Below are 20790 nucleotides of genomic sequence, written 5' to 3' on the forward strand. Positions count from 1 at the left end.
CTACCCCTGGCAGCAGTTACACTTAGAAAAGAATGAAAATACTTACTTAAGTGCAAAAGCCTGTTTAAAAAGTTTAAAATGGTTAAGAAGTTGTTAACCATTTCTTTCAAGGCGTTAAATAATGCCCAACTGTCCACTGAAGTCAAACTACCACTGAATTAAATCAGTGTAGTCTGTTTGTAGATGCAAAATGAGCTCCTCACTGTTTTGTCACTTGGGACAGTTGTAATGCAGAAGTGTAAGAAATAGTAGTTGCATTAACCACAGAAGAAACAGAAGTCTCACATTTGGCTGTTTCTGAAATTGTCAGGATGCTTGTAGTTTTTCTCATAACAAAACATTCACTTTGTGTTCTTCTCAGTACAATGCTTAATCAGTACTTGAAAAATTACCATTATATGGTCTTCTCTTTACTAAGGCTGGCTGTCAGATTATTCTTAGATTCTCACATTAATTCCTTTCATAATACTATTTTCCATATAAAGAGTTCCTGTAGTAACTATGCATATTCCACATGATTGAAAAAGGAGTTGTTTGGTTTGCCCATACGCAAAGAAGTGGCCCTCTCTCTTTCATAAGATGTGGTTGATGTTGGAAAAGAGTTTAACATCATCACATTCATCTGCTTTGATATTCTGGTGGGAACATTTGACCACTTCCTGCCACTCAAGTCCCCAGATGTTGATTATAACCTGCAAGAAGTCCAAGCTGAAGATTGAGATTTTGAGAAAATATTATATTCCGCCCTAATAAAGTTATAAAGATTGGGTTGTTGATTTTTTTTGGAGTGGTTTGTTAACAAACTGCATTGTGCCAAGGTAGGATTGCTCAGCACCACAACAATACCTGTATCATTAAATTATCAGTTAAAATTCCTCAGTGAAGCCAAATTAGATGCGCCTTCATCTCACTTTGCTTTTTATCCACATATACTCTTGTAGATTGGATCTAGCTGGGTAGAAAAGGAACCAGAGACATCTGAAGAGAATTAGATAATTTCAGGTTCTCCCCGTTTAGTTACGCTTGTAGGAAAGATAAATCATCCACAGATTCAAATGATTGTACAAATGTTCCACTCATGGCATTCAACTGTGCTTCAACAAAACAGTAAAACGAGTATTAGAGATGTCCTCACCTTGTGTGCATCACAGTGTCTGTATATGAGAACTGAAATATCACAAAGCACATTGAAGACTGAGAGGATAGCTTTCATTTGAATTTAATGAGGCAGTAATAATAACGTAAGACAAATTAAATCATATCTTACTGAAATTCTCCATTCTGAAATGAATATTAATGACATGATGAATCTGAGTCGCAGCATAATATGGCATGTTCCACTGTCTGATTCTAAAAATGGTTGAAAAAAAGCTAAAGCCACACTATGCTGTAAAATATATACCTATAGAAAAAGGAAATTACTTTTAGACATAGATATTTTGCTGTCTCTCAGATGCTACAGTACTACATCTTTTGTAACAGTGAGGCTGTGGCATTGATGAAGAAAAAGTTGTAGATCCAGAACTAAAGACTACTCATCTAAATAGACTTATTCATCTAAATAAGTGCTGTTGGGGTTGAGTCCAGGAACTCTATCAGAATAATACTAGAAAAATATATTTAAATTACTTCACAACAATTAATTGAGAAATCTAATGATTTCCTTTCATAAGGATTTATAATATTGCACCACTAAAGATGATTTAATATTCAAAATTATGTCATGCCAGCACAAAACCTTTGAAGGGAGGCAAATCTTACAAGTATCCATTTAATTGCCTCATCCAGACCCCATGGATTATACCTATAAAGCAGACTGACAATCAATTTTAGGGAAATGTTGAAGCAATACTGTGCCATCTCTGCTACCTTTTACCTTCCTGTAGTTAAGTGACCATTATAGGTTACAACCTCATGTCATAAATCTGTTTTTCCCTCCACTTCGATCTTTTGCAGTTTTCAGTTAGACACGGGTTAAGCAGCTCAAATGTTAATCTACAGGAATCTTCAAGTGGCAAAGCAGTGCTTCTTAGGGCAGATTTGTGTGCCCCCCTAATCACATACATCACTGTGGATCCACCATCTGATATGACCTTTTCTGTTGTCTGTTCAGGTGAGAATAAAAGGGTGCTCCTTATTCCAACAGTCATAGGCTCACACAAGGCAGAAGCTCTGCCAGGACCAGTCATTGAACAGCTACAGGCACTCTGTCCAAGGGAATCCAGTGGCAAAGTGAAGATTTAGTGTCACTTCTCCCTGTTCCATTGTTGTTAGATCTCTTCCACAGTATTAGAAAGCAAGTATTACCCCTTGTGTCTAGCCAACAAGGACAGACATTACACAGTTGAATCAGAAAATAAATATGGATACCAGATGATCTGGGGCAGCTATGCAGAAGGGAAGATGGGAATAGCTGCTATACAAACCTTAGAATTTCAAGTATTTATGACAAATCTTGAAAATTCCCATTTTCATAATGGTAAGAAGTCTGTTCTTCCGTATCTTGAGTCACTTGCTTTTGCTTTCTCCATTCCCTTCTTTGTATTTCACTGTTTTGACTGGTAGCACCATATGTTTTCTTTGCACTTACAAAAGTTTCATTGTTCATCTCAGTTTCTTCGGCCAGTTCATCCTGATCAATTATACCACATTTCTCTTCATTCAGGTTTTCAGGGTCAGCCCATTCCTGCTTCTCCCCAGAAGCAAAAATAGCATAGAATATTACTCCACTGTAGTGCACCAGGGCTGCGATCAGAAAGACATTTTGCCATTCTTCGCGGGTCTGAAAAAAGGATTCAGGTCTCGTTAAGTTTGTGGTAAAAAGAAATATTAATGTCTGAACTATACTATGAATTAGCACATACTGATCTTTGTTTGATTCCTGATGTAACAGATAACACAATTTATGAGATGTGAATATTTTAAATTTCATATCAAGAGCTAATACAATAGGAAAAGGGACAAGAAATATTCATGGAAAAGCAGATCTCTCCCTAAAACCTGAGTTATTTGGTGATTGCTCAGGAACCCTACTATGGATGCCTTGCAGAGGTGTTTCCTGAGTAAGCCTGTTAAGAATTCACTAGTAGCATGAGGAAATTGAAGAGATTCAGCCTGTGGTGGTATAAAATAGTATCTCCCTACACAGATAATTAGTTTACAACAGCTGAGAATCCAGCCTCTGCACTGTTGTAGAAGTGAATTTTTAAAACAACAATAATAGAAAACAGCTGAAGATTAATGATGAAATTGAGTTCCCAGGAAAATTGGAAATGTGTTAATTTTCACTGCGTAGAACAATCCTTTCCCTAGGAAACATTACCTTGTGTTTTGTCATTGCACCAACGATGAGTGGGCACACCATGCCCGACAGCGTCCCCACACCATTGGAGATCCCCATCAGGATGCTGGCATAACGTGGGGCTATGTCCAAGTGATTCACATTGAATCCTACAACATACCAGAGACAACAGTCAACTTTGTGCTACTGGGCCAATACAGTTTTCTCTAGCTGTTCTGGCTAAGGACGCTTTCTGGAAAGCATCATGTTTGTAATATGTATTTTTCTTTTTAAAAAGATATATTTTAATTTATGTAGTAGTGTTTTTTAAACATATTTTCCAATTCTTTAAGTTATATCTAATGAAACAAAACAAGAAATATATAAAATATATAAACCAGTCAGAAAATTAGTTGTCATGACTGTAGCACATCTTCTTGGTAAACATTTCATTGGAAAATGAGAGAGTAAAAATCAGCTCAGATAATTATCATGCTTTAGGTGATGAAAATTAGTCATAAGTGCTACGGATGATCACTAGAAAGGATGATGAATTTCAAATCCATGTGATTAAATACTGTAAAAAAGCTGAGTGCTGGGAAAATTCTGCAATATAATTGATTGATAGAAGCTGCCTGCCATGCAAGCACCTCATCGCTGAGCAGCGCAAATACTTCCCATCAGTGTAACCCTGAAAAGATGGAAGATCAGCAGTTATTTTGTTTTGTTCAATAGATCCATTTCTTGGCAGTCTTCCAGGAGGTGGGCTTTCATCTTCATAGGAAGATGTGTCACTTTTAATAGCAGAGATACTGGTGGAACTACAAAGCCAGAGAATGGTAAGCCTCAGAAAATGGTAGAGGCATCAGTTCAGATTAACAGGGTTGATTATAGGATGTAACAGAGACACAGCTGGCCTAGGAAACACAAACTGGCAGATAGGGTTAGCAGTGGGATTGCAACGAGTATCCCTTGAGCTCATTTCAGAGTAAATCTGTCTCCTTCTTTTAAGGGATACTCATTATGGAAGGTGGCCACCACTGTAAACGGCACTAGCACAAGGCTGGTATGAACTAGAAACAAAACAGAGCAGGTTCTTTCAAAGCTTCATGTCCTACACGCAACACCTTTCCTAGATACTGAAATAAATTAATTCTGATATAGGAAGTAGTAGAGAACACTCCATAAGTAGCCATGCTAAAAGCAAACAACAATAAAATGACAACAGGAACAACACTGAGGGTAACATTCCTTTTGTCAGTAATAAGGAAATGAATAATAAGATTAATTCTTACCTGAAATTGCAAAGCCACTGAAACCTACAGCTAACACCAGAAAAGAAATAGCCACGCCTTTTGTATGAGAATAACCAACCACCAAAAGCAAGGTTGCTTCCATCCCAAAGCCTGAAAATTAAACATATGGACATAAATTACATTGCAGGAACATGTGAATGTTTACTGTTGGGAATATACTTGCTGGAATATTTTAATATCTTTTATTGAGAATATGTTTTTTACTCTCCCTCCCCTGTGTAAATGAGCTGAGTGATAAAATAAATTGACTCATCAAGCAGTATAGAGAAATAATGAGAAAGTGATTCTCTATGAAACACTGTAAAATTCACAAAACAAAACAAAAAAAAGGGGGTGGGGGAAGGAGAGAAACATTTCTTGTCTTCAATTTCTTATGGCTGTGGTGAAGTGGGAAGTTCTTGGCAGATGGAAAAAAAGACTTTTTCAGACAAGTGTGTCAGCAACAGAAGAGGACACGCCTGGGTATCACAGAAAACTTCCAGGCTTTGCCTTTGGTGGGAATCAACATTTCCTAATATTTAACTTTACAATCCTTCTGTTTGTTGGTTTTTATTTGTTTGTTTGTTTTTTAAATAACGCTGAAAATAAACCTTGAAATACAATTAATAAAAGAATCCTTTGTGAAGATGTATAGCCAAGCACTGCAGGCTTCTCTATTTCAGGCACCCCATGCCAGCCATAAATAATGTAAGCCAGAAGCTAGAAGAAAAGCATGACTCCACAGTCATGCTACAGTTTAGCATCTGTACAGTTTACAGATTTGCCAATTACATGCAGATCCCATTGATTTTTCAGTTCCAATGACCAATCTAGAAATAAACTATTTCGTGCTCAGCAAAAATGAGTTTGTCCATCCATCATGTTTCTTTCAGCTGATCTCTGCAGCCTGAATTTGCCAGTGGATGCTTCTGGAAGTGGAACACAGGAACACAGCCAGTTAATGCAGAGTTGTGAAGGGGTTCCTGCAGCACCACAGGATGTAGCTAGCTGTGGCAAATCAAGTTTTCAGCATGAGGCCTATTTTATCATAATCTCTTCTGAGCCAGTCTTCATTGCCCTTCTAATTATTAACAACTTGTCTTACCTCCTCTCTTTTTAAAGGCATGCTTGTATAAGTAAGGGCTTAGAGCATAAGGATGTCTAATATCAGCTTGCAATTAAATACTCCAGATTAACCAGCTGCAAATGCAGACTAGAGTAATTTTCTCATGTTGCAACAAAACATTGGCCGAACTATGATATCTACACCAGGTGCAGCACACAACTGAAGTACTATATTTTGGGAATCCAGTAGTACCTCCACAGTTCATGACCTTCCTTACGGTGGTAGTAGTTAAAATCTTCCTGCTCCGTAAGAAGTCAGCTATCTGCCCTCCAATGGGCACAATGATTGTCATGACCATGTGGGGAACTGCAGACAAAAGGCCAACCTGAAATTACAAAAGTAAGTGCTTACTGCTCATATCCTTCCTTGGGATTTAGGGAGAAAAGAACAGGAATCATATATATAGGACACATCTTTAGCATACATCCTTGTGTGGACTGTGAACTTTTCTTCAACAGAATCTGCAGCAAAGACCTGGCTGACCTTAAGCTACCCTTGTCCCAGCTTTAGGGATTTCCAGGAGCATGAGAGACTCCAGCATGCTTCCTATCCAGGCAGTGGTAGCTTTTCTTCCAGCTCTGAGCATATGTACACAAGCTATAATGGGGCTCAAGCTATAATAAGAAGGAAAAAAAGAGAATTCTGTCTAAAAATTCTGGAGTTGGTGCTCTAGAGGAATTTTCTCTCTCCAATGGCCAGCACTGGAGTGCAAGACTACTAAGTTTAGCTCATTAAAGTAGATACCCAAAGTGGGGTGATGTGAATATCTCCTCCCTGTCCTGGAGGAGAAGGCATAGCACAGGAATCTCACCATAGAAATATCATGCAGTGTCTCTGCTTTTTTGGTGGTTGCTCTGAAGAATGGCATAGAGGACTGCAAATATTTTCTGTTGTAGATACCAGAAAGCACTTACTTATATGTCATACAGTAAAGTGTTCTGTCTCTCAGTTTACAACTGCTTTTACGTATTTTTATTATTCTGTTCTCAAGGAGATCCTTTCTGCATAGAGAGTCAGTTTCTTGATGCTATTATAATGAAGGCAGCACGTGTGCATTGCATGGGCAATAACTATATACAGTATAAAACATGAAATTATATTAGAATCTTACAAATAAGCATACATTTGAGGTAATGCATATACTTCTGCTCTTATGGTAGTAGGACCTATCAATTGATGCTCATTTTATCACATTTTCTGGCAGAGTTCTTACTTTTTCTGTAGGCTCTGGTACTTATCCCAAATACAAGAAAAGACTCTATTCTGTGGCCAGCACATCATCTTATAGAGGCTTAACTCTGAAGAATTCAGTAGGAATTCTGAGTTTTACTTTCCTCACACTAACACTAAATCAGCTTTACATTTGTTTTTAATTAGTGAACATTCTAATATTTGTGAAAGACAACTGAGAATAAACAAATCTACTTTCTCTTAATAACCCAGTTCTTCATACCATTGCTACAGTAGGCCATTCAGAGTGTCATTACCCTGAATAAATAATTATTGCTATAATCAAATAGCATGTTACTATATGGAAATTATTATATAACAAGTAGGTTTTTTAAAAGGAAAGTTGGAAGAACTTTCTCGTACAACCACTCCACAGTCCACATACACGCTCTAAAGGGAGATTGCAGCAATATTGGCTTTAATGAAGTGGCAGGAAATATCAATCCATGGAAAATTTTACCCCTGATTGTCAATGAAATGTACTGAAAAAGAAAGAAAAGGAGGAAAACCATTGCCTGCCACGTACTGCCAAGCCACCAGCACTTTAAGGAAAAAAAAAAAAAAAGTGCATTTCTATTTACTCACTTGCTGGTTTCTATGAAGTGTTTCTTTGTTACCAGTGAAAGAAATTCGTCCTTTCTTTCTTTTTGCTAATAATTTGATGCTAGCATGTTTTCATGTCTATCAAGTCTGTAAACGTATGTCATCCCAGTTACCTGCAATAATCTACTGACATGACTGCACTGACATCTGGGCATGTCATCCTTTGTCTCCTAGAGTGGAGTCTGAAGGTTACTGCTTCATCTTAGACATTTACCTTACTTATTGCAAATCCAAAGACTTCTTCAAAGTAAGCAGGCTGACTTATAAGGAGCAAATAGAAGGTCCAGCTTCTACAAAAGTTAGCCACAATGATTGCATAAACTGGCATTGAAGTGAAAAATCTTTTCCAGGGAGTACTAAATTTCTAGGTGAAAAAAGGAGAAAAACAGTAGGTAGAAAGTTTCTTCAGTAACAGGACTCTCCATTATATTGCATAAAATTTACATTGCAAATTGCTTACAATGTCAGCCTGAATTAACGGCGGAAGAAGAGAGACAGAAAAACTTTCTTGGAATCATTAAGATTTTTAGGATAACTACTGTGCTATTATTGCTCTGCTCACTGAAATCACACAATTCTGTTCTGAAATCCTGCTGTTGGGATAACAGGATCAATAACAGAGTCAAAGAATACTGGAGGAAATATTCTTCTGTTCCCCACTCTCTGTCATAACAAGGTTTGAGACGGTCCTACAAAGGGCTTATGAAAAAAGTGTTCTTCAAACTAAGAAACACTTAGTAGCACACTAGCAGGCTACTACTTCCTTCAACCTAATTCATTTCATTCAGCAAAAAGGCTTGTAGTAGAGGATTTAATTCATATAATCTGCTTTCAGCATTTCCAATTTACATTTATGCCTAAATATTCCATACAGCAGGAGCAAAAAAAAAGACATCTATTCACTTGAAATAAATATCAAATCAGAAGCCTGAATAAGTAACTATTGCAATATTCGTTACTATTCTCCTTTCTTTAAAATAGTAGCTGTGTTCCACAGGTAACTGTGGTTACATGACTGTCTGCAGTCATGTGTGGACACATGATGATGCAGTCAAATCTCCATGTAGCAAGGGCAAAATCATGACTTGATACAAGTGTGTATGTCTCCAAACAGTGACTTCAGCCAAACCTCAGTAGCATGTCCAAAAGGGGGGCCTGATACTTTATGCTTTCTCTTACAGTTATCTAAAACATGTAGAGGATAGGGTTTGGAGAGTTGACCTTTTTTTTTCTTTTTTTTTTCCCCAGAATGTTTAATAGTAAAGCCAAGGAGGGGTAATGTATTGAGAAAAATCTTTGTTTTTTGCCTATAGCAATAATGAGTTACTGTAAGAAATAATGTAATACTTAAAGGGATAGTGTTTGGCAGGAAAATAAGTTTTGCTTGCAAGTTCCCAGGATCCTCCTGAGGAGAGAAGTCTTAATACAGAGTACTGAACTATTGTGTGAGAGAGCAGGGCAGAAGTCCCAGTCTGACTGAGAATTTCAGTCATCCTTGGCAGGAGTCCATAAGGCAGCAAGGTAATTTAACATCCAGAGCCAGATCCTTATTATGGTACTTCCATTAGTTTGGGGACTTACTTTAGAACAAGTCTGAAAATTGCTCAAGAACATACCAGAATGTGTTGTTTCCTACTCTCCCCATCCCATTCCTCTCCATAGACTAAGGATGCTGTGTAAACCAAGAGTTGAAACAGCCCTACAGGTTTTGCCTGTTGCTGAATTTATCCTGTACACTTGCATGAGCCTCATCCTGCATTCTTCATAAAACAAACAGCCCCTAAACTTCAACAGAAATAGTTCTGCTGTTCTTATGAAGCTAGCTGTATCTATCCCATTATGTGCTGGTGTTACACAAAGAGCTCACAAATTATAAAAGCCTTTTTTTACTTACGCCTGCATTAGCAAGGCTGGCTCCTTCTCCAATACTTGTTTCTATATATACCCTTTCTTCTCTGGTTATTGTCGGGTGTGCAGCTGGACTCTCATAGGCATGAAGCAGCCAGAACATGTACCAAACAATCCCAAACATTCCTAGAGAGGCAGGAAAAGCAAAACTCAGTTTCAAAAGCCAGTTAAGCCATACTTCTAAATCTAAAAGTGTTAAGGTGATTTCAACAGCCAATTAAACCAAATCTCCATTAAAAAATATGCACAGAGAAGGGAGAAAAAATGATTCCCAACTCTGTACATACAAATGCTTGTTTGCAAAGTGTTTGAGCGTTTTGTTGCTCATATGACACAGTATGTGTAGGGCAGAAAAAAAGTAGAAACAAAGTTTATGCGAACTGAGAGAAGAAAATAACAGAATGATCTTAACATGTTCACATCTGCATACAAAGGCTTCACAACCAGAGAAGACAGAAAACTCATCTCAACTGCATGGGACAGATTTTTCAAGGCACAAGGTTTCTGAAGCTTCCTTTCAGCAGCATATGTTGACCCTTATGCCGTATAGGGTGCTCTGGGATACGTATCACTTGAGTGCTTGTGTTGCAGAGCAACCTGCACAACTGTACTCAGCCCTGTCATGGGATGACTACATGTCACTTCTACCAAGCACACTACAGAAAGGCAGAAAGTTTTTCTTGTTGGTCCTTTATACCATGGGCTGTAGTCTGGTCATTACAATTAAAAAACATACTGCAACAGATTACAGAACAAAAGTTTTCAGAAGCTGCCATAAACAGAGAATAATTGGGAAGACCCACTTGCAACCACTTCATTCATCAGAACAGCTTTGATCCATATCCATCACACAAGCTTAACAAAACTGTAGGCAATACCAGTTGAGTAGAGGAGATTCTTTATGTTAACAACTCACCATAAATATAGAAGACTGATGACCATCCTATATACTGTACTAGCACTCCTGCCAATGGCATGGCGACCACTGCACCTGCATATGACCCTGAGGAGAAAAAAGGATTAAGAAAACACAACAGCAATGTTAAATGAGTCCAGTTCTTACTACAGGCTGGCATCTTTTTTCTTTTTTTTTTTTTTTTTGTGTGTGAACATTTGATGGGATGGCAGCTGTGATATTTTGACTGCGATAGAGAGACAGGCCCTTTGCTGGAGTGTGATCATCCGGCTCATTCTGCAGCCAGAAGGAATGTGGTAACCTAGGTAAAAGGGATTCGCAAAGCTGACACTAATGGCGTACCACCACACAGGTGTAATTTAAGATCTGAACAGGGGATTTCCACTTAACCCTATGGCATATGAAGGAAACCTCAGAGAAGCCAACAGCTTGAGTTTCAGAAGCCCTCATGGTGTCCAGAAAGCCCGATGGCTGCCGATATGCTGAGAAGTTTCTGTCATGACTCTAGCCCCACCACCCGACAAGCACTGCAAGTGGAGGCTCACATCAACCCTGAGTCTGTTTAACCGCGTTTAGTTTATGCCAGTGGCATGAACAAACACACAGAATAAATAGCCTAATGTTGTCACAGGACAATTTAAAAAAAAAAAAAAAAAAAGGAAAAAAGTGAGCTATGCCAAGGTTTTCAGATTGGGAAACATGCATTACTGGCTAAATAAATTTCTGAATGACTTGCAGAAAGAACTGAGAATTTAAGTACTTGGAAAGAAATTTCAATGACGATTCCAAGGAGGATTCATGTAATCTGGACATTTGGCATCAGCACAAAATAATGACATGTGAGAAGTGTTGCTTTGAATTACTTTAGGAAATAAGATACACATACTTTCGACCTTATTATATACTTTGTTAACGAATACCTATAACCTAAAACTACAGGCAAATGCAGAAGTACTCTTCTCTCCATTCATTAGCAAACACTTCTCGTTGCAGTGACTCTTTGTATAATTAATTCAGTGTTCTTGCAGAAGTAGCAAGCCCCAGGCAAGAAAATAGAGAAACTAGGAACACGGGTAACACAGGACTTCATAATCTTTCCATCATCTCTGTTCACCTTACAAGAGCGAAAGAGAGAACTGATGATCTGTAGCAACTGAAATGGGTGCTGAGCTATGGATGGATCTTTATCTGCTGGGGTTTCAGCATTGAGTGTGGAGAAACCTTTCTTTTAGTCTGTTCCTCTGCAGAAATTTGAAACTCCCTAGTAATCACTAAATACCAGAGTCATTTGTAGTAAAAGTAGCATTCCCAGAGTATTAAAAGAAAACACATTTTTTTTAATTTTTTTTTCATTTCAGTCTTTTTTTTTTTTCCCTACTATTCCACATGCATTTTAGCCCTGCATTTTCCCAAGCTTTTCAGTTTCACTGCTAACAGACAATAATTTCCTGTGACTTTTATATTCTCTATTACATATTCTCTCTCACAGACATTTGTCTTCAGCTGGCTTTAACTCACCAACGCTTATTTTCTTTGTTTTTTCTTCCTCCATTCTCAGCTGCTCACTTTTCAAAGAATTACTATTTCTGATTTGTCTTCAGTATTATTAAACACCCTCTCACTGTTCTGAGTTCCCTTTTAGAATCATAGAATCTTAGAATCACAAGGTTGGAAATGACCTATAAGATCATGTAGTCCAACCATCTCCTCATCACCATTGCCACCACAAGCACTAAACCATATCACGCAGCACATCGTCCAGACACCTCTTGAACACTGCCATGGACGGCGACTCCACCACCTCTCTGGGCAGCCATTCCAGTGCCTGACCACTCTCTGAGAGAAGAAGTTCTTCCTTATGTCTAACATAAATCTCCTCTGATACAACTTGAGGCCATTACCCCATGTCCTGCTCGTTGCCTGGGAGAAGAGGCCAAATCCTCTTCACCACAACCTCCTTTCAGGAGGTTGTAGAAGTGTACAAGTGGGAAAGGACAAGGCAAATGGAGATGTGTGCTTTAGAGGATAATAACAGACCAAAGTTATTGAGTAGGACTTTTCCTTCACTCTCACAATGGCCCACCTTAAATCACACCACAATCGTTTCTGCTCCATACTCTGGACCTTCTAGGGTATGAGAATGGAGGAGGTGCATTTGGGTTATGCCTTATCTTCCTCCCATTTAGCCTTTTATTCAAATCCACCATGAAGTCAGTAAGAAGATACAAGCATTCACAGCTTTCCCTGAAATCAGCAGCTAGGCTAGCCTCTGAAATGAGATGAAGAAATGAAAGGGCTAGAAAGGCATGAGAATCAAGGTAGTCTTCTCCGGAAAGAAAATGTGATAGTGCAGAGTGATCGGCAGCATTTCTTTTCAAAACCTGCTACCCAGAAGATAGAATTAAAAGAAGAAAAACTCTTTATTCTTAATATGGATGTGGATGAAAAGAGAACAAGATGTAAAACTCAGTATTTTTCCTGCTCCATGCTTCATAGAAAGATCTAAGGCTCTTGTCAGGCTAAAAATTGAATGAAAGAATTTTATTTCTCCCATCTTTCCATTGGATTCGTTTTCCCAAAGCCTTCTGAAATTTCCTGCAAGCCACCTTCTAGAAGTCTGTCTGCCAGTAGTAGGAAAGACCCAGTGAGCAGAACAAAGAACAAGACTGACCAAGCCCTCAAGTTGTTTAAAATAGTTGTTAAGTGCATGCTTAATTAAATAGTCAGTTCAGTGCATACAGCAGATAGAACACTTAAAGACTGAGCAAATGAAAAAAAAAAAAAGTGAACCATAAAATGAATAATATATATGTCAATACACTCATAAGCCTATCAACTTACCACAGAACGATGTCGTTGCCAACCTGCTTCTCTCCAGTGGAGGAGCCCATTTACTCCACATCCCATGGCAGGCTGGGTAGGTGACACCCTGGCAGACATTTCACACATCATATGGTTTGCTTTCACTGCATTCCTACTTTAAGCAGTTGCTGAAAGAGTTAACCTTTCTAGCTCATTGTCACTACATCGGAAGGGTTAAAATAAGCCTGGGAGAGATTTCCTTTGGGGAGTGTGAAGATGGAAACTAACTTAAATGGTATGGTGTCCTGGGTTAAAAATGCTGCTTAGTGCATGCAGTGGATGGCTTAAATAGGCAGAACTAGGTCTATCTGCAGCACTATTAATCTATTATCTTAAGCTCCTTTTAAGATAAATTTAAAAACATGAATCAACATAAGAAAAAAAATCATCACTGTAAAAATACCAATGCAAAAAAAAAAAAAAAGGAGGTAACAAGTAGAACTGTAGATAGATCAGAAAACCTGACCAAAATGTTTCAAACTTTTTTTAAAAACCAAATTTCCCCAAATGAAACTGGTGAATGTTCTTACCTCTACCAGACCTTGCAGAATTCTTACAAACATCACACAGCCGTAATGTACTCTTGCTGCAGAAGGGATGAACATGTTCAGTGTAGATGTTAGAAAAATAGCTGCTCCAAACACCCTTTGAAAAAAGTATCACAAAAGAGAATGTAATTATTATCTGCTTTTCAGAAGCAACGTTGTTCTCAGGTGCAATCTCAAAGACAACTTCTCCACTGCCCACCAAGTCACCGATAATTGTAAATTTACCTTATTGGCAAAAGGGGTAAATACACATAATGTCACTACATTTTCTTTCCCGAATGAGATAGGAGTTTTATGCATATTTAAACAAAGGTTTTGTTTTATTCCTCTATCTCAGAGGATGAGACTTTGGTGTAGTTGCTGGTGGCTAAGCTGTTTACACAAGCCCTGAACTGAGAGCATTATTCCTATTCTGGGAAGTACTTGAATTCTTTTGTATCGGTAGGGTTTGATTTAAATCAGGTAAAGTCTTGTTCGAGTGCCTTACTGAAATGTGGGAGCGTGCTGATTATTTCCTCTTCCTGCAGCTTAAACTCATAACAGCACAGTTTGAGATCAACTCCTTCCCAACATCAGTTCTCTAAATAATAGATAAAGCGTTCTTTCCAACTGTAGCATAGAAGGGGTGCTTCCTCAAGAGAGCTTCTGGGAAAGACATGATACGAACATTTTGTTCCCTGCTTGGGAAGAACACTTCCTGCAGCTGGGTGCAAGTCAGCCAGGGCTCTCCATGCATGGGAGCCTTTGGGAAATCTTTTGCAGCCTTCCAGAGGTTACCATCCATTAGAAAAATGGGAAGCAGAAAACTCTGCGGTAGTTACAGATCCAAGAAACATCCTCAAAACTTCAGAACACTCAGAGGCCCTGGGCATACGCTCAGAGCTGGGTCTGTCTCATTCCCCACAGTGTATGGGAGCTCTTCCCTGTAGAGACACGGGCTTTTCTCAGCTTAACTGAAGAGCAGTGCAAACTTAATGCATTGCATTAATAATAAACAATAGTGACGATAGACATGATGGACAGCTAGGCCACAGCACAGTCATTTCAGTACCAGATGGTTGCAGGCTTGCATACTTTTTTCACCCAGCTGATCGAAGTCTCAGGTTCCCTTTTTGTACCACAGACAGGGTTCAGTATCTGCCACATTCTGAATATCAAGAGTTCATGACTCCAACATCTTTGGAAGATGATATGCAGGAGGATCCCCTCTCAGATTCTCTCACACCACCGAAAACTATTAGAACTGTCAGAAAGAGTTCATTCTGCAGATAGAAAGCTGCACTGGCTGACGGCCCTGGGAATCACAGCATGTTAGAAGATGGGAGGTTGGATCAGAACAGCCTTGTCTTATCCCAAGACTGAGGGTCACACCTAGGTTTCATCTCTCCCTTGCAGCAGAGGTCCTCAGCTCCTGGCTGCACTGATGCTAGCTGGCAGCAACTGCTCTGTGAGGACTGCAGTTCACATTCCTTTTCAAACTGCTCAAACTCACTGGTGTTGAACAGTTCTGAATTGGCTTATTATGCCTGTGCCATTTAAAAAATGACAGATGACACATTAAGCTTCATTCTGATATAGGAATGATATTAGATATTTAAACTGAAATAATGGCAGCAGAAATATTTTCTCCTTTTTGATTTTTCTGCCAAAGACATATGCAGATCTCACTATGTATGGCTATTTATCATCTTGCATTGAAAAATATTCATAAACTTTTAAAACCTTCTGATCTCACGAGCATTTTTCTTCTTTTTTTAAAAAAAAAAAACATTCACAGGAAATATACATCACTTCATATTTTAAATCCAAGTTTATGATTGTTAATTATGAGGAATTAATGATAGCATTATAGCCCAAAGAATCCACAGTCAGAGATCAACGTTGTTTTTTCTGATCCTGGACACCTCTTGACAAAAGCAGCAGCTCATGCCTGGACAGCTCATAACCCAAGTGACAGGAAAGCAATCAACACATGAACACAAAAGCAAAGAAACTGAGCAAAGCTGACAGAGGGAAGTGACAAAGGAATGAATTTGTATGGAAACTAGTCTGAAAATCTGAAGTGGTATGCAAAGCCTGTGATTGCGTCCTGACATTTAGGAGGCTGCTTTCAAAGCCAAATAAGCATTTAGCTAAGAAATGAGCATCACTGAGAGCTCTGTTATGGTCAGTGAAGAGTTTTGCACCTTGCATCTTCCTTGGCATGAGTAGAGTTATTGGTTATGTTATCCTAGAGCTACTGGCCATCTCAGTGAACTACGGCAAATTAAGTAGAAAAATAAGTTATAGAGCAAGCGGAAGAATGAATAAGCCATAAGAAAGAGAACATGTTTTACTACCCAACCAGCTAGCTCTCAGGATTGAGTTTCTAATCTTTGCTACTTCAATTAATGCCAACTCCTAACACACCCAGGTTGTAAATGCATCATTTACGCTGTGTTGGAACCAGCTACTCTTTTGTTACTAACAGGCTAAGCAGTGTTTCTGCAAATAGCCAGCCAGCATCTTTCCAGCAGTTTCCAGCCTTCAATCCCAAAGAAGCTGGTCTCCACCATGGACAAGAATACACCAGTTCTTTTCAATTCATTGATGTATTCTTTTCTCCTCACAACCGTGACCCATTGCCAGCATCATTACTCAGCATCAAAACAGTTTTCTCCAGCAACAGACTCCTCTGCCCAGCAGTGTGCCATTACCAAAGGCTGATGTCAGGGGGTGCTTTATGTTTCACGTCTCCTCATCACAACCAAAGAATCAAGAAATTCTGTTAGGACACATGTTGGAGGATAAGCAGTAAATCAAAAGAACACAGTCACTAAATAGTCAGTGAACTTTCTGATGGAACATAGATATATACAAATTTGGACATGCATAAAGCAACTTACTTGGTGTCAGGTGGTTTTAATGCAAAAGCATAAAGTACTTAATATTTTCCTCTGTTCTGAGATCTGTTTGAATGCCACATTATTATACACGACTATTTGCAATAATGCTTGCTGGGGAGGGGGGGGGGGGGGTGAGGGGGAGAGTTTCCATGCATGTTCAAGGTTCCACAGTGGTGAGCAGAATTTAAACAGGTAACAAAAGACTCTATACCTAAATCTGTAGCACAGTAATAGGGCAGAGTCTCATCTCATCTCATTACTGAGCACAGTTGTGAGACAGAAAACATTTGTCTTTCTAGGGGAGGTGGGTTCACAGGTTGGCCCCAGCTCTGCATGTTTCCTGCCCTGTGGTGTTAGCAAGCAGATGTTACCCCTCTGAAAGGGAAATACTGCTGGATCTACCCAAGCAGAAACTGGTAGGGAGAACAAAGAATAAAAGAAAAACGTAGAGTTAGTCAGATCTGTGGTCCTATTATTATTACAAACAGGAATACTCTTTTAGTTTATCTTTCGGTTGGGGGTGTTCTTCCTCAAGCAGATTCTATTCCCAAACCCAGTCATAATTAAATCTATAATGTGGTGTCATATTGTAGAATCAAAATGAGTCTGAAAGTATAATGGAGACAGAAGTATAGCTTCCTGTGCATATGTATGATAGATACCTAAGGAAGTAGTTAGCTGATAGAATATGTTGAGCTATTGGGTATACTTTGTTGATTTTATGTTAACAAAAAATATAAAGGTAACAAAAGCCAAATTAATAATATACTGATTTATTCAGCCAACAGTGCACACATCTGTGTTTTTGAGCCCTTCAGCTGCCAAATTTCATGGCAAGACTGGAAAGAGAGGGAAAATGATTAAACCTAGCTAATTTGTTTGGTTTATTCAACAGAATGAAAAGCATGCTGCTTAGGCACCTCAAATGGTAGAGAAATAAAGAACTGAGGCTGCTAGTAGTGTTGAAGAAGTGCAAACTGAACTCAGAGTAACTTTTTGTTACAGATAGAGCAGAGCTGGGGCTGAACTTTTGAAAAATTCTATGGCTTGACTCCATCCTGGAGTCCATTTCCATAAGAGACAGCGGTGAGGAGAATGCTTAGACAGCCTTGTAACCCCTGTAACTCTCTGAAGACCACAGAGCATGAAGTACTTTTATTTGAGATGGCTTCAAATCTTGTTTGCAGAGAAAAGTGTGAGTGCCAACCCTCTTTTTCATCTGTAGATCTCAAACGTCTTTCACATGCACTTCTCATGAGTTCATTTACAACCAGCTGTCTTCAGACAAGCTCTTTGTTTCAGCTGGGATCATATTCCAAATTCTGCAGACTATTTGAAGTTAAGCTTAAAAACAAAATTGTCTTTGGCAAAATTAGCAGCTTTTCTTAATGTGATTTTCAAAAATAGAATTAAAAACAACAACAACAACGAAACAGCCCACAAACAAAATGGACATGGAAATAATCTGTGTAGAAGTTCAGACTTTGTCATACAGAAATCATGAGGCTCTATTAGAAAAGTTCTGGGTAATCCTAATTACAGACATCACTACTGTATCCAACCGCAGACAGCATAACTATGTTGATTTCATGGAAATGTGCATGAGAATGGGCTCTAAATGCCTAGTTTTAAAATTTATGGAAAATTTCAATCCACAGGGAAATTTTAAAGGAGAAAAGTCAAATTTATTTGGAAAAAAATAATTTGGTAAGTTGAGTTAAAAGCACTGAAGCACTTCTGAAAGACAAATGCTACAAGCATTAGCTCAAACAGCAGGTGTGTGTTCCAAACATCCTCCAGAAAGCACTGTAGTCTAGAAAACAATAACTGTGTAAATATTTGAGATGAGCAAGTCACTTGGAAGAAGCAGAAATCAGACCCATTACAGAAGTCTAGCTCCTTTTTTGGTTATAGACATTAACACTGCAAGTTCAGCTTCAAGTTCTTTAAGCACCTTTGTTCACTGTGTTAGTAAGCAGTACAAAACAGACATTCATAAAGCTGTAAAGCTTAACTCTTGCTTACTGTTTTCTAACCTGTTAGCAGCCAATTTGTTTGCAATGAAACCTCCTGGAATTTGTGTCACAATGTAACCCCAGAAGAAAGAGCCATGTATGAGTCCCACTGTCTCCGGATCCCAGTTGAATTGAGCTTTCTGCAAAAGAAACAGAAAAAATGTAAAATGAAGCACAGTTATTACTAGGTAAACACTATTTGCAAGTCTCACAGAAGTCACCCCATCCTACAGATCAAGATAATCTCTTTGCACTGGTGTTACTGAGGTTGAATCTTCTCCATTCATGGCAAAATGCTGCCAAATTGATAGGTAGAATTACTGCTTCTGCTCTGTCAGGGTGACTAAGAGAAAAGAGTTCAACCAAAAGGCAGCTGGTGCTGGCCCTTCATCTTTGGCTCTTGCCACTGCTTCCCTTTGTGCTGCTTAGTCTTGAAGACTTTGTTTTCAGGCCTGCTTGGTGATATAAGAAGGATCTGTTGCCTTTCAATGGGCACATCCATTTACTCAACAAGATTGCTCAAGCTGGACTTTGTCTCATCAAGGTACAACTGACCATCCAGCATCTACATTAAATAGTATTATGGGAGCAGAAGACGTTTATAGAAGAATGGGGAGAAGGGTAACATCTGAAGAAGTAATCTAAAAGTTAGGTTAACACCAGCTGACTAGTGTATCTTCTATAAAAAGTGATGCCAATCATAGAGTTGGATTTGGATACAGAATACCATCCCCAAGCAGGTCACAGATGGTTCCTAGCCAATAATTTCTAGAGCTAAGAGAAATATTTCTACATGTCATCCTTGAATACCAAATAGTTTCAGTCTCCTCAAATCTTCCTGATTAAGGGCATTTCTCTGATGAGTCTGTTTTAACATACTCTGTTCAGAAGAGGGATAGTCAAAACCCAGAAAAAAAAAAACATAGAGCAGTGAAGAAAAGGTGACCCAAGGTGCCCCTCCTGCTCATTGTTCTTGAACTCCTAAACAGGGCTTGACTCAGTATAATCACACTAATATAAGGTCATTGTCAACGTTTTCTCCTTGAACCTTCAATTCAGAAGAGCTATTCTGAAGAAAAGAGAAACCATGGTTGTTTTGCTTAATGATTATTTTGGGGCTAATCACATGGCAAGGCAAGGTGGTTAAGCATCACAGCACAGATAGTTTTATATTCTGAACTAAAATCATCACTAAAACATGAAATACGAAAACTTAAGAGGTAGGCCCTAACATCTCCTTTTTTCATATTACTTCGTGTGTATAGAAAGAAGTATATGGAGTTGCAATTCAGTTTTCAAAATATCTAATTTTCTACTTGGCTTCTTAGTGTTAATTTGTAAGGGCTGAGACATCATGAAACATAGAGAAATTTCCATTATCAGGAGAGGCTCATGCCCAGACAGAACAACTTGGTGGTGTTATCTCAAGGGAAACTTAGGGAAACATCAGGTAAGAGTCAGTATTCCTGTGAATAACCTGTTACAACAGAATCCAACAATAAGCAAATTTTGTACATGCACACATGTATAAATGACAACCCAGCCCTGTGCCATGGCAGGACTGGAGAAACTTAGATATGGTTTGAACATACAGTTCATTGGGTGCATTTTTAAAAGTCTGTAGGCATCTTCTGTGAACCAAGTGCCATCCATCACAAATTTGAGATAGCTTGGCCCCTATTTCCAGTTACCTCTAGACAGCATTCCCCGCTGTCAATAACTTGCAAATAACTGTTGCCCTATTGCCTACTTTAAAGTCCTGAAATTCATCCACTGATCTGAATAGGGATTAGTGGTACACAGAACAATTAATAACTCCTTCTGTAGCAGCATCAGGGTGCATTCCCCTGAAAGACAGTAAATGGTAAAGACTTCTGCAGCTGAAACAAAATCTGTCTGCAGCTGAAAGACTGGAAACTTGATAAGCACACAAGCCAACTCAGTTCTCATTTCTGCTGTTTTCTTCCATATGTCATTGCAAATGCTCATAACACACGGATTTTTTGTGTGACTTTGAGACCTAACTAAGCATGAAGAATCTACGCATCTGTAGGAATCCAGACTTGCATGTCTTCCTGCCTCAGTTTTTGACCTCTACATGCACTGTTCTTCGATACGTGGC

General features: G+C 38.7%; 1 protein-coding gene across 5 annotated transcripts in view; it reads right to left on the bottom strand.

Annotated features, from left to right (window-relative positions):
* Positions 1-697: 697 nt before the first annotated feature.
* SLC17A8 (solute carrier family 17 member 8) overlaps positions 698-20790 on the bottom strand; it is a 33059-nt gene continuing 12966 nt past the window's right edge. For 4 of the 5 annotated variants that reach the window (XM_052669034.1, XM_052669033.1, XM_052669036.1 and 1 more), the window contains 10 exons: positions 18690-18808; positions 13751-13865; positions 13200-13287; positions 10359-10445; positions 9429-9568; positions 7749-7898; positions 5894-6026; positions 4576-4686; positions 3323-3450; positions 698-2782 (listed from right to left, as the gene is read on the bottom strand). In XM_052669034.1, coding sequence (XP_052524994.1) covers positions 2444-2782; positions 3323-3450; positions 4576-4686; positions 5894-6026; positions 7749-7898; positions 9429-9568; positions 10359-10445; positions 13200-13287; positions 13751-13865; positions 18690-18808 — 1410 coding nt within the window. In that variant the 3' untranslated portion in view covers positions 698-2443. The remainder of the gene's footprint in view (positions 2783-3322; positions 3451-4575; positions 4687-5893; positions 6027-7748; positions 7899-9428; positions 9569-10358; positions 10446-13199; positions 13288-13750; positions 13866-18689; positions 18809-20790) is intronic. The other variant, XM_052669037.1, reaches the window with a different exon arrangement.

Source organism: Tympanuchus pallidicinctus, unplaced genomic scaffold (genome assembly GCF_026119805.1).
Source record: "Tympanuchus pallidicinctus isolate F22 unplaced genomic scaffold, pur_lepc_1.0 scaffold8, whole genome shotgun sequence".
Lineage (NCBI taxonomy): Eukaryota > Metazoa > Chordata > Aves > Galliformes > Phasianidae > Tympanuchus > Tympanuchus pallidicinctus.